At 40.9% G+C, this 16,422-nt stretch overlaps 1 protein-coding gene across 1 annotated transcript; it reads left to right on the top strand.

The window, feature by feature from the left end:
- Positions 1-392: 392 nt before the first annotated feature.
- diras1b (DIRAS family, GTP-binding RAS-like 1b) lies at positions 393-15,616 on the top strand. Its single transcript, XM_063497423.1, has 3 exons — positions 393-560; positions 9,514-9,854; positions 10,136-15,616. Exons 2-3 carry the CDS (start codon positions 9,546-9,548, stop codon positions 10,421-10,423), a joined length of 597 nt encoding a protein of 198 aa, XP_063353493.1. The 5' UTR covers positions 393-560; positions 9,514-9,545; the 3' UTR covers positions 10,424-15,616.
- The last annotated feature ends 806 nt before the right edge of the window (positions 15,617-16,422 follow it).

Raw genomic sequence — 16,422 nt, 5'->3', positions numbered from 1 at the left:
ATAAATTGCATTTCACCCATTAACTTAAATATGATTTGTTGCTTAGTGGTCACCAATGATTCTGCCTCCAGCTATTAAAAATATATTATATGCATTGATCCATATGTATCTCTATGCAGTGATATATTCTTTATTCTTATATTTCAGTGCAATTTCTTTCCATTTTGGGGGGCAGGTGGTTGATTACATTTAATCAAATTCCCACACATCCAGCCTTCACAGAATATTTTTTAAGAGGAAGACGTTTTAAAATAACTTATTTTGCTGGCATCCAACCACTAGGAAGTGTATGAACCGAAAGAAAATCAAGTGTAGATAGAAAAGGGAGAGAGCATAGCACCTCCCACGTCCTATGTGCGAGAAAGAGAGAGGGAGAGACTGACAGAGAAAGAAAGAGAGAGAGAGGGGGGGAGAGAGAGAGTCTGCTGTGGTGGTGTTGGGAATCGGACGACATGAGCTCTACATGAAACGAGTAAAATGCTCTAAGACGCTTTCGGCGTTTGTCTTTCATCCTTCCGAACCAAGGACGAGCCAGAAGCGGAGCCGTTCTTCACGATCAGGTATCGAGATGCTCCTCAGCCTCCACATCTTACATAGAGATCAGATGTTGGTATTCAGTGGCGTAACCGCGGTCCTTCTGGCTGGCTGGTTGTTATGCGCACACGATTCCTGCTGCTCACGGCCAACCCGGGACAGCAAATCTCACTTTCTGCATCCATCTCGCCGCTGTTGTATCACAAGTTACATTTCTGCTCTTCGCTAACCTCGGTCGTGTCAGTTGCAAACTACTGCCTGTATCTTCGTACAGCCATATTGGCAGTAAGCTGGAGAGGGAGATGGAGAGGGAGGGCAAATATATGAAGGTATTGGGGTTGTCATATTGCTTTGAGGAGTAAGGGAGGTGAGAGGGAGAGAGTTGGGAGGAGGGGGCTCGCTGCGACTGCGAAATGATGGCAGCACTGCGAGATGGCGATCCTCCGGTATTTATGAATGAACCACGCAGAGTAGGGTGGTCTGTAATGGCGTTGCGCACAAATCTGCGGAACCACGGCAAGCCCTCTCCCGCCACCGCTTCCTGACTACAATCGAGGAGGAGAATGCACGTCAACATTCATGCACATACACTAATAATGACGCCAGCGTGACGAATAAAGCTCGATTTCTGTGGCAAATGCTACAGTTAATCCTCCATCTGCATTTGTGCTCCCCCCTGGATCTGTGATCTTAGTTGTGGGTTTCAAGACTGGAAAGGAGATCCACCGTGAAATGTAAAGGAGCTGTGAATCATTTAGGTCCCCCGTGCGCCGGCGCGTGTGTGCGTGCTCGCACGCATATATGTGAACTTCCTGTATGGGTTTAACACTGCCAGTCATGATTGTGTGTGTGTGAGAGAGAGAGAGAGAGAGAGAGAGAGACAGGGAGAGAGAGAGAGATGGAGAGGAGAGCAGAGATGTATGGCAGTAAATCCTGTGAGTAAGCTTTAAAGTGTGTGGTTGAGAGTAGTTAGAGATGCAGACTGCATTAAAGCATTGGAGGAAAAGTGGACATGTAGGGGGAGTGTCCTGCCTGTCTGCCTGCCTGTCTGTCTCTCTTGAATGGCCACGGTTCTGTTGCATAAGAACATGTCTCTCTGCTGAAACAGGACAAAGAAGTGATTCAGTGGTAACAAGCAAAACCAAAGCGAGTTTATGAAGGTGATGATGCTTGAGATGAGTATGGGAGTGGATACTCAGTGGTGATGATGATGATAAAGGACCAGTAAAAACATAGAGCTAATGTGAAAAAGAAAAAAATCCATAAAAACCTAAAAGATCCAGAAACGACTGGATGACAGGAAGGTTGTTAGCTGATGAAATCTGAATAAAGAAAGTTTATTTAGAAAAAAAAAATGTCTCTACTACCATTGTGTAATGTTTCATCCATGGACTGGAGCCTGTGTGTGGTTGCTGTGTGTTGGATGACTGCCATTTGTCAGTGAATGAAACAGTGAGAATTTGAACTAGTTTGAGTTTTTCAGAAAGCATATGCATGCTCAGTGAACAGTTTACGGCTAATTAAAAGATCAATTATGAATCATTTTAGGCATCTTTTTCATCACATTTGAACCCTCCTGTGGTGTCTTAAATTTACCATTTTATGAAATGGTCATTACACGAAACTAGAAAAAAAATCTATAAAACATAAAATTTGAAGCTTCATTGAGAAATCAGCAAGTGCCATATGATGAAAGAAAACGTGGCAGCAGAGGCTTTATCTTCACCTGCTCATTTATAGTCTGCCTGTTGCTTTGACAGCACAAGTCTGGTCAAGTGCACCATCCCCGCTGAGTACCTCTGAACTATATATGGCATAGTGTCTGCTTTAATATTGGAAAAGATCAATGCTAAAGCATTTTAGCTCTTCTGAAAGCATAAGCTCAGCTAAAAGATTTATATTGTCTTACTTATTCATATCATTAAGCAGAACTGCCTGAGTCTTGTGAATAACTAATCATGGCCCAGAATAGCTGCCATGGTCGTTTAAGCACACTGCAACCTGGAATATAACCAATATTTTAATTAAATTTTTTTCTCACATATCAGCCTTTCAATGCCATCCATCTTCAGCGCTCCTAAAAATACATATATTTTTCTACAATTTGAGGTTTTAGATGAGGAAAAGTTAAAGGTCAGTTTCTTATAATCCCAACTGCGTCATGTCAGCATCACAAGCAGTCTGGACTGGAACGCCTGTGTTGTTTCCTCCTTTAACCATCTGCGTTGTTATCAAACCTGGATCAACTACTTATAAAAAAGAGAAAGAAAAGGGGGAAAAAAACTATGTTCGGTTGATCTTGCCAGTAGAAACCAGTGGAGCCAATCCAAAACGACCAACCCTGTCACCATCTGTCACTGCAGGCAGGATTCTGCAGCACACTCCACCGGTCTGCAGTTAGTGCTTCAGTCAGGTCAGGGCCTTTACTGTGTCTAAAAATAGTCTTTCTTGAAAAAAATAACACATTATGGCAGCTTTGAAAACGAGCTTAAGTGTTTTGTCACAGAGTCAGAATCTCAGTTTCTTTACTTTTCCTCGGCTGAATTGCAGTGCGATTAGCCAGGTGCCTGTGTGTCTCCCAGATTGCCAGGCTGATGTATTAACAGGGTTTTACAGAGAGGCCAGACGGAGCAATCCATGGGTTCCCCCGGTCACACTAATACTCAGCGCTAGTAAACACTTAAAGACTAATTACACAGAAATGTTACACACTGTCCTGTGTAAAAGTGCTGCATAGCAACAGCATGATTAAGACAAATGCTGGTTACAGCTCAGGAATGAATCACCGTGAGAGGGAAACATTTTCCTCTTAAATTCTTTTAAAAGTGCACATTTAGATATATTAAGGAGAAAGTGCAGGTAGAGGGGTGTTTATGTTAATCACAACTATTATCAAATCAGTCATAGTAGTATCAGCTTATGAATGCTTATCATCTCTCAAAATGCAAAGCTCTTTGGCTTATGTGTGAGGCTATCACCATAAAAGTGCTATGTGCAATAATCCAGACCTTGTAAATGTATATGTGTTTTCTTAAAACTACTGAAAAAATATTTTTCATTATTTGTATTTTAAATGTTTCTGTGAAATCTGGGGTTATTTTAATTACCTCTTCTAATGATATTCTGACTTTGGATAGTTAAAGTAGTCATGTTGGTCACTAATAAAGCATCTGAGGATTTTTTTTTCCTTTCCTACTCACTCAGGGCAGGTCTGTACAGTGCACACCACCTTGATGAACTTATGCCAAGGTGAGAAATTTGGGTGCTCTGATGAGTCCTTTTTGAACTACACACAGGCAGACCTTTACAGTTTTGTGGCTGAGCTGATGTTCCCGTGGCTCTATTTTAGTGTCAGTTCACACTGAATCAAAGAGATGCTCCAGGGATATCAGAGGGCCTCAGGGTACGTGTAGTCTTATACAGAGACTGCTGGTAACTTAAGTCCTGGGAATTGGGTCAATGTAGAGCTGGCCACAAGCACAGAGGAGGTTAAGCTCAATGATTAGCTACTAAGCCAAGACCACAGGGCATTCAATCTCTTGGACAGTGTAGCACACACGCTCCATGCACGAACGGTGCCGTCTGCCCAGTCACAGTATAGACTGACAGGGGTGATACCTGTAGTCACACACATAGCTTCCAGGATAACCATAGGCATTTTATCATACATAAATCATTTACAGTGAGTCTAAACTGAACTTTATCGATCACCATCCATATCATATGTGATACATGAGCTTTTGTGAAGTTTTTTTTTTTTTGACACATCAGCATGTTTTTTTCCCCCCTGAAAAATATGCATAAATTGCACAATAAATGTTTAAGCAATAAATTACACAAAGTGCCAGATGTAAGGACATTAACACAAATTAAAATTCATATATATCAGACAGTTCAATAACTGTTCAATAACTTGGTTTTGTTTTGTTTTGTGTGTGTGTGTGGGGGGAGGGGGGGTGTCAAACAGAATTTTCTGGCAATTATTTCATGGTTCAGGCATTATGGGGTTAAAACAAATTTTCACTTGGACAGTAAAAGTTTTTTATAATCACATACTTTCATACGGGGAACTACTTACTTGCTTTCCTGACAAGAACTAGATGGGAACATTATTGCCAAACTTATAAGTGTCCATTGAATATAAAGCTGGAGCCAGGAGGCAGTTAATTTAAGACAAAGCCTACAAGCAGAGAGAAACTGCTAGCCTGGCTTTTGCCGGAGGTCACAAAATTTACTAAGTTTGCGTAAATTGTACAAAAACTACGTAAGCCTTTTTTCTTGGCTTGACCGAATAACTCTCCAAACTTGGATGGAGTCAGGCTAACTGTCTTCTCTCATTTTCAGTCTTTGTGCTGAGCAAACTGGCTGCTGGCTGTAGCTTACCCAGAGAAAGGTATTGTTATTTTCACCTAACTCTCAACAGCTAATATCAGAATTCTCCAACCTAGTCTCCTAACTTCAAAAATGCACCGTCATCTAACTAAAGTGGCCTTTTTTCATCCAACAGAATCAGAAGAATCAGTGTTTGGATTCACTGGAAGGACAGTAGCTGTATCAGGGGATAATAATCCAGAAAGTAAATAGAGAAAACTGCATATTCTATAATTCTGTGCAAAGCACCACACATAATATTTTAACTTCTATGGATGCCCTGTCTGTGCATCATCATGCTCCAACAGACGCACACACACACAGTAAAGGTGACAAAAATATGCGGCTTCGTCAGTCTTTTTTTAGGAAACTTATGGAGATGAGTTTTCACATTCAAGAGCTGTAAATGAAATCCAACAGAGACTCTAAGATAAACACATTCTGCAGGCTTTCCATGTGTGTGTTTTAGCAGGTGTGAGTGTGGCGAAGCAGAAGTGGCGACAGCGTGCCTGAATGTGTGAGACTGAATCAAAATTTATAAATCGAACCTCTACTGTCTGCTCAAACCTAATGAAAACGCCCGTGTCTAAAAATTGCCTTGCCAAGAGCACAGATTACATCCCGTGGTAAAACACACACATACATACACACTTTTGAAAAGACCTGAGCTGATGTGTGCACCGAGAACAGGGAATCTTCTGCTTCACTGCACAGAGACAGACACACATGACACACACATACATTCATACAGCAACTGACAGGCTGACAGCTTAAGAAACTTTGTGTAGGTTTCACTGTGGCCAGAAAAAGACAAAATATTTCAGGCTGATAATCTGTTGATCCTGTAAAACACTCATTGCCAAATAGCGGTGTATTCTCAGCATTCCACTATGCACAGCCTGATTAAAATCCTTTCTCTACAAGATACCATGGGACCGCTTTGTGGGTGTCTATTTAATCACGCTCTTGATCTGTTGAATGGCATTGTGTTTGATGTTGGTTAATGCGCTTCCTTTGTGCCGCTGCGTAAGTGGCTCTCTTGAGGGAAATTATGTGCATATTTTTGTTAAAGGTGACATTTCCTTGCTCGCTCTGTGAAATAAACGAGTGGAGAAGGCTGCGTTGCAGCTATTTTCTGGCGGAGAAGAGCAGAGGCCTCCTTGGTCTGTGCCAAATGCTATCTGCTAATGGAGTTTGGCTGCACTGATGCAGATGCATTTATAGTATACCATTAATTCATTAAAGAACTGCAGTCCTCTCATTTCAAATAAAACCAGAGAAGAGGACGGGGGAAAGGAGAGAGACAGCTTGCATTTGGGAAGAGTGTCATAAATCTCAAAAGCCTGGTATCAAGGACAAATGGTGAAGGAGCGGAAGTACAGTATGTGTGCCACTGTGAGGTTGCACCTGTGTGTGCAGTTATAGTTGCTGACAGAGGGAGGGAGAGAGCTAATTATAGCTCAGGTGAAAAGTGGGGGAGGTTTTGATGAGCAGGATCTTTGTCACAGAGCTAAAATCCACATCCAAAGAAACCAAACAGACACCAACTGAGGCAGGACAACAGACTGACGGGGCCCACAGAGACAGGGCCCCATCGATTAAAACCAGAGCGGCTTTAGTTTATTGATCAAACACCATGGAGACCTGGGGAGTGACGGATCAGCAAGAGGAAGTTTATGTAGCAGCTCAAAGAAAGACTAAAGTTGCGGATAAGTAAAGAGAATATTCAAGAGTGTATCAGAGCATGCATGTATCAGATGCACTGATAGATCAGCTTTAAAACAAAGACATCATACCAGTCTGTGTGGCTTTGTCTAGATAGGTGGCTGACGGCGGATCTTTGTGGACTTTTGTGATGGTGTTTGCTGCAGTATTTCATTAAAAATAGATCTGGTTTATTACCAGAAACTAGTAACTTGGGTCATATTTTAGCAGCAGTCACCATAATTTCTCCCTGTAATAATAACACTATACTCTTCACATTGCTGAGCTCTAGAAACACTGCTACACTAATCAAACGGTATACTTTGATTATCATTCCACAGTTTGCAGATGACTCCTTGGTTCTGTATTTAAATGCCATTTCTGACGCACTGTAAGATTAGCTCTATGTAACGTGTTTGAGTTAAACCGTTGGCTTGTTTCTGGGGTGTTTTCTGTTTCGGGCCTCTTGGAGGCAGCAAAACAAAATGGAAACAAAGCAAAGCCAAATGCAAGTCAAATGTTTACACTGTTTTTGTTTTGGTCTCTACCAGCTCCAGAGGGAAATATCAGATTCCCCCAGGAGCTAAATGCTCCACTGTGTTCACCAGTTAGGTGCGAACATTGTCAGTCTGCCATTTGGTGCCTGCTGCCACCATATACTGCACAGATTAGAGCAGGAAGCCAGAGTGTACTGCAACACTCATGCCAGTTTTACATAATGAGTTAAAAGATAGATGAAGATGCTAAAATGCTTTGCAGATCTGAGATGGACTGCAGAGTTGTGTGATAATTCTACGTGGGTTTATCACAACTTTCATATAAACAGCCATTTTAACCACCAGTAGGAGAAATATAAACTGTAGCAGCTTTAAAGACGGCAGCATTGTCTCAAGAATTAACTGTAATAAACTATTAATCCTCTCTAGATGCCGAATTACATCCAAGAAGGCCAAAATAAATTCACTTAGAAATTGGCTTTTTAAACTATGTTGAGGCATCATTCCTGCTTATGTGTGTGTCTGTTATTAAGCAGGTTAAGCAAAAATCACTGTGCAGCTTTTACAGCTACATGGCAATTTTTAAAGTGTTACCTTTTTTTTTTCATCACTGACTGCCTCATTAAAGCTAAGAGTAAGGCACTGTAGACGACTATTGTTTCTGGCAATTTTACAGCAGCGCCTTGTAGTTATGTTGCACTTAAGAGTTGTAAAGGTTAACATGACCCTCACTGCACATGTTTTCATTACCGCAGCCACGGTCTGAAAGAGAAATACGACAGGCTTGAAGTCCCAAGAGGTTAAACTTCAGTTATACACCCCTCTATCTAAAAAATGCAGTTTCAAGTTTATCACCCTTCTGAAGTATCAAGAGAGCCATTAGGGAAGATTTTCTGCTTCTTCCAGACCCGAGTAAAACAGTAGCCACAGGCTCACCTGAAATCATACTGTGGTGGTGTTCTCAGCAAGATATGAAGCAGTCTTATACGTCACACATGCTTACAGCTGAGAGACAGACTATAAAATTCAAGAGGCACTCCCCAAATCCTCATTTATTTCGAACTCCTGGACTGATATTATCTAGAACCCGGCAAAGCAATTACAGGCACCCCGCCATCAATAGTGGGTTCCTGCAGTGCAAGCATGACAGAAATCCACTTATTCCATATGGTATTGATGTCGATTTACCGTTTTCATTATGACTGCAGCTTAGAGAGCAGCATGATCACAGCTGATAGAATATCTTATTACGGAACATTAAAGCACGTTTAGCACCAAAGCGGATAAATAATGCAACAGATACGATGTGCAATCATGTGCAGACAGCACAAGCCCTCACAAAGATAGCAGTAGATTCTGTGCGAGGACATTGTTTAGATGCATATGCATGAGCTGCAGCAGGTAATGTTAGGAGTGATTAATTGTAGAGTCTTTCACAGCGCTGTGCTGCTGCTGTCTACAAACTGGGCTTTTTCAGTTAGTTGTGTTCATTTGCATGTTATCTTTATTACCTGATATATATAATCTGATATCACACAGTGTGGATTTAGCATTTTTACTTTGATGACCGAGGATGAAATCTGCTGTGAATTATGCAATGCAACACTTTCTTTAAAGCCCTGAGCTTGTGTTATTTTGTAAAGCAAACACTAAACCTGGACTCTTTTCCAATTTTTAATACCATAAAACCATCCTAACAAGCACTGGCCACTTGCAGCAGCAAAGCTGCAAATGTAACACTGACAGGTGTAACACTGAAGCCGGTTTGGCGTAAATCAGTATGCCTTTGTGATGTGTTTAGCCAACTGGTGAATTCAAATCCAATAGTCCATCTATTTTCTCAAATAGATTGCTGTGTTTACCCTTCACACACAACTGGTTTTCATCTTTTTACTTTTAATTCAATTCACTTGTATTTATACAGCACCAAATCACAACAACAGTTGCCTCAAGCTGCTTAATTTGTAAGGTAGACCCTACGATGGCTTTAGTTGCTCTGATTCACTCTGTTTGGATCCATATTAGTGGAAAGCACAGTGATCGGTGTTAGCCATGCGCAGTGTTTTGATGTACTTTTGTTCTTTGAGGCTTCTATGTTGGCTTGCTGATTAATTAGAAAATGCAGGATTGTTTTTGGGGCTGAAACCGAGGAACTGTGACTATGCGAAGGGTATTGATTAGGGAAATGTCTGCATGAGGTGAAACACTTGGATCATCACCAAACTCATCTTCTCTAATTTGTACTCTGGCTCATAGTCAGACCACGAAAGATGGAGTGTTTTAAAACCCACTGGCCTGAGGTTAAGTTCTGCCAGCATATACTCCTCCTGTTCTGATTCATTAAACAAAAGCTCCAGATTTTCTGTTAGAATCTTATCTTCTCATGTTCCCTTTCCTAATCTCATAGGTGTAAGACTATCTTAAACCCGAGGGGACAGAATGCCAGAACAGAGCAACGACTATCGTGTGGTGGTGTTCGGTGCTGGGGGAGTGGGGAAGAGCTCCCTGGTTCTGCGCTTTGTGAAAGGCACATTCAGGGACACCTACATCCCCACGGTGGAGGACACCTATCGCCAGGTGATCAGCTGTGACAAGAGCGTGTGCACCCTCCAGATCACAGACACAACAGGCAGTCACCAGTTCCCTGCCATGCAGCGCCTTTCCATCTCTAAAGGCCACGCCTTCATCCTGGTCTACTCGATCACAAGCAGACAGTCCCTGGAGGAGCTCAAACCCATTTACCAACAGGTGAGGAGTGTTTGTGTGTCTTTGGATGGCTGAGCTTGTTTAATCGCACTGGGCTTTTATACTGAAACGTGCTGCTGATTTTTTTATACATTGTACTAAATATAAAGAGCAAAAATAATGATGCTGTCTGGGGTAATCTGTATTGCATTAGTTCCTCAACTTTGTCACTGATGATGTCTAAACCACAAACGCTTTCATTTGTAATGATGTATTCTCTTTGGGTGCTAAAACTACAGGCAAAATTCCCAGAAAATAACAAATCCATTTGCTTGCCTTTGCAGGTCCTGGCTATAAAGGGCAATGTTGAGGCTATCCCAATCATGCTTGTGGGAAATAAAAGTGATGAGACCCAGCGAGAGGTGGAAACCAAGGACGGAGAGGCCCAGGCCAACCAGTGGAAGTGCGCCTTCATGGAGACATCAGCTAAGACCAACCACAACGTAACCGAGCTCTTTCAAGAGCTACTCAACCTGGACAAGAAGAGGAACATGAGCCTCAACATCGACGGCAAGCGCTCTGGGAAGCAATCCCGTGCCGAGAGACTGAAGGGCAAATGCAGCGTGATGTAAAATCCAAGAGAGGAAAGGAAAGGGAGGTGGAGGAGAGAGAGGGAGATGAAATACGGAGAAGTAAAGAAGGAGGACGCCAGACACCAAACGTATCATCCAGAGCAACAAGGTTTTTGACGGCAGCGGGGTTCTCATCATCGACACGCTCCTCACAAACACAACTTACATACAGGAAACGTTTCAGTTCGGAGCATAAATCCATGCACATCCTGCTTAACAGAGAAACAGATGAGTGGGATTGAGATGACAAGTAGTGTGTGACACAGATGAATACAGAAATGGCAGGGGTGTGGACTTTGTATCCTCCAAGTGTCACAAAAACCTGGATGGAGCACTCTTCGAGAACTTGAATGAAAGTACTGACCACGAAGACCAGAAGTCCATAAAAACACAGAAGGTTTCTGATCAGTGCAAAACCTTAAATATCTTCTCTCACTTCTGCACCTCCCTGCTCAGCTCACACTTCACCCTTCTCATCTTTTTCATACCCTCTATTATATCAACTGTAGAGAAACGTAATGTACAAGTAAGCGAGTTCCAAAGCTCACTCATCTGGTAGAGACCCTGTTGTAAGTGACTGAGGTGTCTATCATGCTAGTACACAGAGGACTCAAAAGTTTGACACTGCTAGCATGAAGCATACAGCAGCAAAACACATGACCCAGCCACACCCCAAGGACTTTGATGTATATAAATGGGATATTTAGATATATTCCATCCAGTCTGCACATCCTCAGCCCCAACTAGTATATGATATTGACTCAAGTTTGATGCTCTGAAGCTCAATTTTCAATTGCCATTGTCATATGAAAACACTTCTTTGCGTTTATCCCCCAAATCCTTATGGTAAAAGGTCATCTATGAACCCTCGAAATGTCCTCATCTGATGTGGAGAAACATCCAGCGGCAGGGGCTTCACGCATGCCATTGATACGACGCAGCAATCCTTTTAAAACTCTCATCAAGTGTAGAGTAACTCTGGCTGAAAGGAAGCTGGACTCTCATTAAAACATGAAACAGAAATACGAGTCTGCCTTGCCTACGAGGTTAATACACTTAGATAATCATTGCCAAGCTGGTAAGATGAAAGAGAACTTTTGGTTCTGAGAATGTCAGTTTGCTTTGGCACTTTTCATGTGAGAGTTTCTCTTTTTGCCTTTTTTTCTAGTTTTCTTTATGATGCTCTTATAAAGTTACATTTAAACACATCTCCTTTAACAAAAAGCACACAGGGGAGAAAAAGGGGAGGGTGGATCTTTCAAGCTCCATGCAGATTATCCAATGCACCCTGATGCATCTCCGTACACTCATCACCTGTAATTCCAGGCATCAGGAAACAGAATGGGTCACAGAGATGTGCAGACACAACACGCACATGATGCATCCATGCAAAAAGAAAAGAAACACACACACATTTAGCTCTCTGATAGTCAATCTGAGTAACATCGTTGACTGAGTACATGAAGAAGAACAGGGCTCACTCAGCCTAAATGCCCTCACATTGCACTTTATATCACCACACACAATTTTATTTGCCATGTTTCCGCCTACATGTGTATTAATAATTATCTCTGTTGTGCTGTATGTCCAAAGTGCATATATATATATATATATATATATATATATATATATATATATATATATATATATATATATATATATATATATACCCTTTTTTTCATGTAGGACCTCTAAAATTGTACACAGTGTATACAGAGCAGCCAAAAGCACAATACTTTTTTCCAACATATCTAATTCTATTTTTTTGTTTGTTCTTTTATTGTATTTGTGTGCAGTTTCCATCCTTAGCTTTCATTCACCAGTCCTGAACATGGATTGCATAGGTAGCATGATCACAGGTAGCTCTCTGTCTTGATGTATGGCGCTTTATTTTGTCTGGTTCTTGGCACAATGAGGTTGTGGTTCTGCTGAACAACAGGGTATTGTGATGTGACCGGTTAGCTGTGGACACAAAGAGCGTAAACGTTATGTAACATCAACCCCCACACCACCCCCACAGGATCACAGGTTGTGGGACGACGATGAGGGGTCAGATTATTTGTCTACTTTTCTCCATCTCTCAGGCGGTTTTGACAACAATTAGCGTGGCGGATAATCTGCTCCTGTACTGTTAAACCCAAAGACACAGATGATAACCCCTTTTAACTGTGTGTTCATTTCTCAAGAAAAAAGGAAGAAAAAAGAGAAAAAGCACAGCAACTAGTCTCGTCTGTCTCCTTCTCTGTCTTTATGTGTGCAGCAGGATCAACAACTGGGCACTTTAGGGTGACATTTTACTTGAAGACTTGCTTATTAATCATTCATAAGCACCGTGTAAAATGTCCTACCTTTATCATTCATGCCCACAAACCAATATAAAATGATTTCAGACGTGTAGATAAGCAGATGGAAGTTCACCGAAATGTTCACAAGAGCTTCAAGTAAGATGTTACCCATGTAAAGAAATACTGTACCCACTGTCTTTCTGGGAAATGTTGTTACAGTAGAAGGTTCAGTGTTGCTATGTACTGTAATATACGGCTTAATAACGATACTCATGATCTATTGTATTTGACGCATCCACTCTTCAGATCTATCAATTAGATAGCACTAGCAAAATGTGAATATGTAACTAAAAGTTCCACTCCAGGCTGTAATTTTGTTTTTCTGTTTATTTTGAAAGCTGAATGAATCTGTTGTTATTACTGTGTTGTACTTTGCACTAATGTGAGGTCCTGTTAAACCCAAACATTTATATTGTAAACATACCCTTTACTTGTTAGATGCCAGGGATGCTCACTTGTACTCTCTTATTTTCTTTTTTGAAAATCTGTTTAAATTCCAAAAACAAAATGTGTAAAACAGATATATAAGTTGTATTTTAATCACTTTCTTTTCTTTCTTTTTTTAATTAATTCATTTATTTTTAACCTGCTCTATATAGATAGAGTGCAATCTACAGGTTGTGGCCATTTGACGAGCTAAAATTTGAAAAAGAGAACCTTAAAAATCGCCTGCAATGATTTTCAGACTGAGTTCTTTTCTGGTCTGACGCAAAGCCACCGGCAGTGGTGCACATGCTGCATAAATATCAGTTTGACACGTCTGGTTGCTTCACGCAAATGCCAGATTGTGTGCGCATGTTTGTGCAAACTGTGGTTCTGCTGACGTTAACAGGAGACTGTCATTGTTCATGTTCTTGCATGGAATATGATACAACAGGGAAGGAAAAACAACAATGAGGCAGCGTGAGAGAGCACTATGGACAACAGGCTGGAGCGAGGGGGGGGCAGCTGTGCTATTAATAGACATAGAGCGAATATAGGAAGTTCAACTGCACTAGCTGTGGCCTGTATAAGAATCGTTCGAGCCTTCATGTGGGAGCCTTGGAAAGAAGATGGTGTGCATGTGGAGTGTGTGAGCTATTGAGTTTGTGGACTGTGTGAGTTAAGTGCTCGCAAGAATCAGGACAGACACTTCTGCCCCTGTCCCTCCATGGCGCGTCTCATCTCATTTATCCATGAACCATGTTCCCTGTTCTGTGTGTTTAACCGGGAGTGCATTCATGTACATGCACATCCATCCACCTTAATTTATATATTTTTTTTCATGTTAATTCACTCTGGCCTGCACGGGTGTGTATGTGTGCGTGCTTGTGTTGTTGTTGCTGTTGTACAATCTCATGAAGTGTCTGTCAGATGTTTGCAGCTTTCCCGTGGAGAGTGCCTACACATTCTGCATGAGTCATCCTGCACAACACACACACCCCTATACGCACACACACTAGTATATAAATCAGGCATGGAGCTGAAATAGAATGACTGCATGCCCTCGGTTGCACACACACACACACACACACACGTACACACATATTACATTCACACAGGCCTTGTCAGTGAAACATCATTCGCTCTCTGGCTGTTTTCCGCTGTTGTACGGTCACTTCTGTCAGCATTACTTCTGCACAAATCCGCATAAATTGTGAGCCGTTTTCATATTCATTCTGCATGTTTCTGCTTGCCGTTTGCACTTGAACATACTGAAAACCAACCCTCCTCGCATCTGATTGTAGATAGCTGTAAATATTGTTCAAAGGTTTCAGAGAAGCGAAGGGAGAGCGTGCAGATAAAAGATGCTGTGGTAGGAGCACGCAGCCTCCTGCGCATTCTTTGTATAGTCAAAACCTCCAATCAGAAGTAGGACAGTTAAAGTTTTCTTCATGTGAAAGCTTTATGTTGGGCTTTTTTTTGTATGCTGTAGCAAGAGAAGCACTAACTTACTTTAAAGGAGGAACTCTATGGAGACCAGCTATGTTAAAGGTGACTAAATGATAAGTTATAAAATGAATAATCATACGACTGGATGCAGAAAGATGTAATTGAACCATGAAATTGTGGAACTTGGTGGATATTTTAAATTCAGAATCATTTTTGCAATTCCACACTCTTCTTTAATTAAAAAATGCTGCAGGTATTTTCATTAAAATGTTACTTGTGCGATGATATTTTCATGGTTAAATTACACATTTAGTCTTAATATTGTTGGTATGATTACTTATTTTATAACATCAAATATACTTATTGCCTAGTAACAGCTATAGTTTGGGCCTCCATAGATAACTACATTGGTGGCACAGATTTTTGTGTAGGACCAGGTAAAGTTTACTTGAGTTGTTTGCCACCAGTGAGGTCACAGGGTACTTTCTGTTCATCTTGCTGAGGAGTCTCATACAATAAAGGGAGTGGGGTTCGGATTTGTTCTTCTGTGGCTGCAAGGGAAACCTCAGACCACGTGAAGCTTAAAGAAAGAGCACTAAGTTGAACCTTTATACTCAAGAAAAGCTGTGGTTTTCTGACACACCAGGCTTTTTGTTACCAGCGAGGGGCAGGTTGTGCTCCTGTCCAGCAGGGCTTCATGTCACAGGAGCTAAAGGAAATCGGTACCGGAGGATCAAAATAGAAAAGAACTCCCACTCTTCCTGCCAATCACTCAGGCTCACCCCTTTACATTTCATCTGATCGCCTCAGATCCTAATGAGCAGTGTACGGCGAGGAATTTAGCCTAGACTTTGTGGGTAACGAGTCGCTCTGGCCCTTCATTCCTGCATGGTCCCTATTGGTGTTCCAGCCAGCATGAGAACAAGGACACAAACTGTGAATCAACTTTGTGTTTTTTAAATAAATTCCTCTGCAACATTTATGGCTTTGGTTTTGCAAATGGGTTATTTCTTTTAAGCTCTCATTGTTTTTGTAAAAGATTTTTCTTTGGTTCTTCTTTTTTTTCGTTGGGATTTTTTAATTTTTATTTTTATTTGACTAATTATAATGTATAGATATTTATTCTAGCAATAGTCTTCCTATTAAAATATACTGTGCTGATGCATCCTCTGAATAACTGAAACTAACATATATAAATATATATACATATATATATATATATATATATATATATATATATATATATATATATATATATATATATATATATATATATATATATATATATATATATACATAGAGAGAGAGAGAGAGAGAGAGAGAGAGAGAGGTGATAATAATAATCAAATCTGCAAAATGATTTTCCTAATAAAATTATGAACTGAGGAGTGTTTCCTGTCATTTTTAAAAAATTCTCACCTTTTGCTTGCCGTTTGTATCCATGCAGTGATGTGGATCTAAGAAAATCAGTGATATTCAGTCCAAAGACTTAGGGAAATCACGCAGGATAAATACATATAAGGGGCAACAGGGTAACAAGGAACAGGTGGACATACGAAAGGGAGGGGAAAGAGCAAAGACAGGAAGTAAAAACTTGGCAGAGAAAAAATAAAGCAGCCTTCTAAATAAGAGAGGAAATAACTGAAAGAATTAAAAGCATGCTGTAGAAACCCTCTGTGTAAGCATCATAGGATACAGCATATTCCTTGAGGAAGTATATGTGGATATAGTTTTGGGGGTTTTACCCTATAAAATGTACGATATTTTAAAGGGAGAACATTT

This window comes from Pelmatolapia mariae, linkage group LG16_19 (assembly GCF_036321145.2).
Source record: "Pelmatolapia mariae isolate MD_Pm_ZW linkage group LG16_19, Pm_UMD_F_2, whole genome shotgun sequence".
Lineage (NCBI taxonomy): Eukaryota > Metazoa > Chordata > Actinopteri > Cichliformes > Cichlidae > Pelmatolapia > Pelmatolapia mariae.
Note: the sequence above shows the minus strand (reverse complement) of the source record. Positions and strands in the feature narration are given on the sequence as shown.

Bases quoted from the DNA above. Each gene is read 5' to 3' on its own strand.
- diras1b (XM_063497423.1), top strand. From the start codon at position 9,546: ATGCCAGAACAGAGCAACGACTATCGTGTGGTGGTGTTCGGTGCTGGG. The intron at 9,855-10,135 runs GTGAGGAGTGTT...TTGCCTTTGCAG, and splicing joins TCAAACCCATTTACCAACAG to GTCCTGGCTATAAAGGGCAA.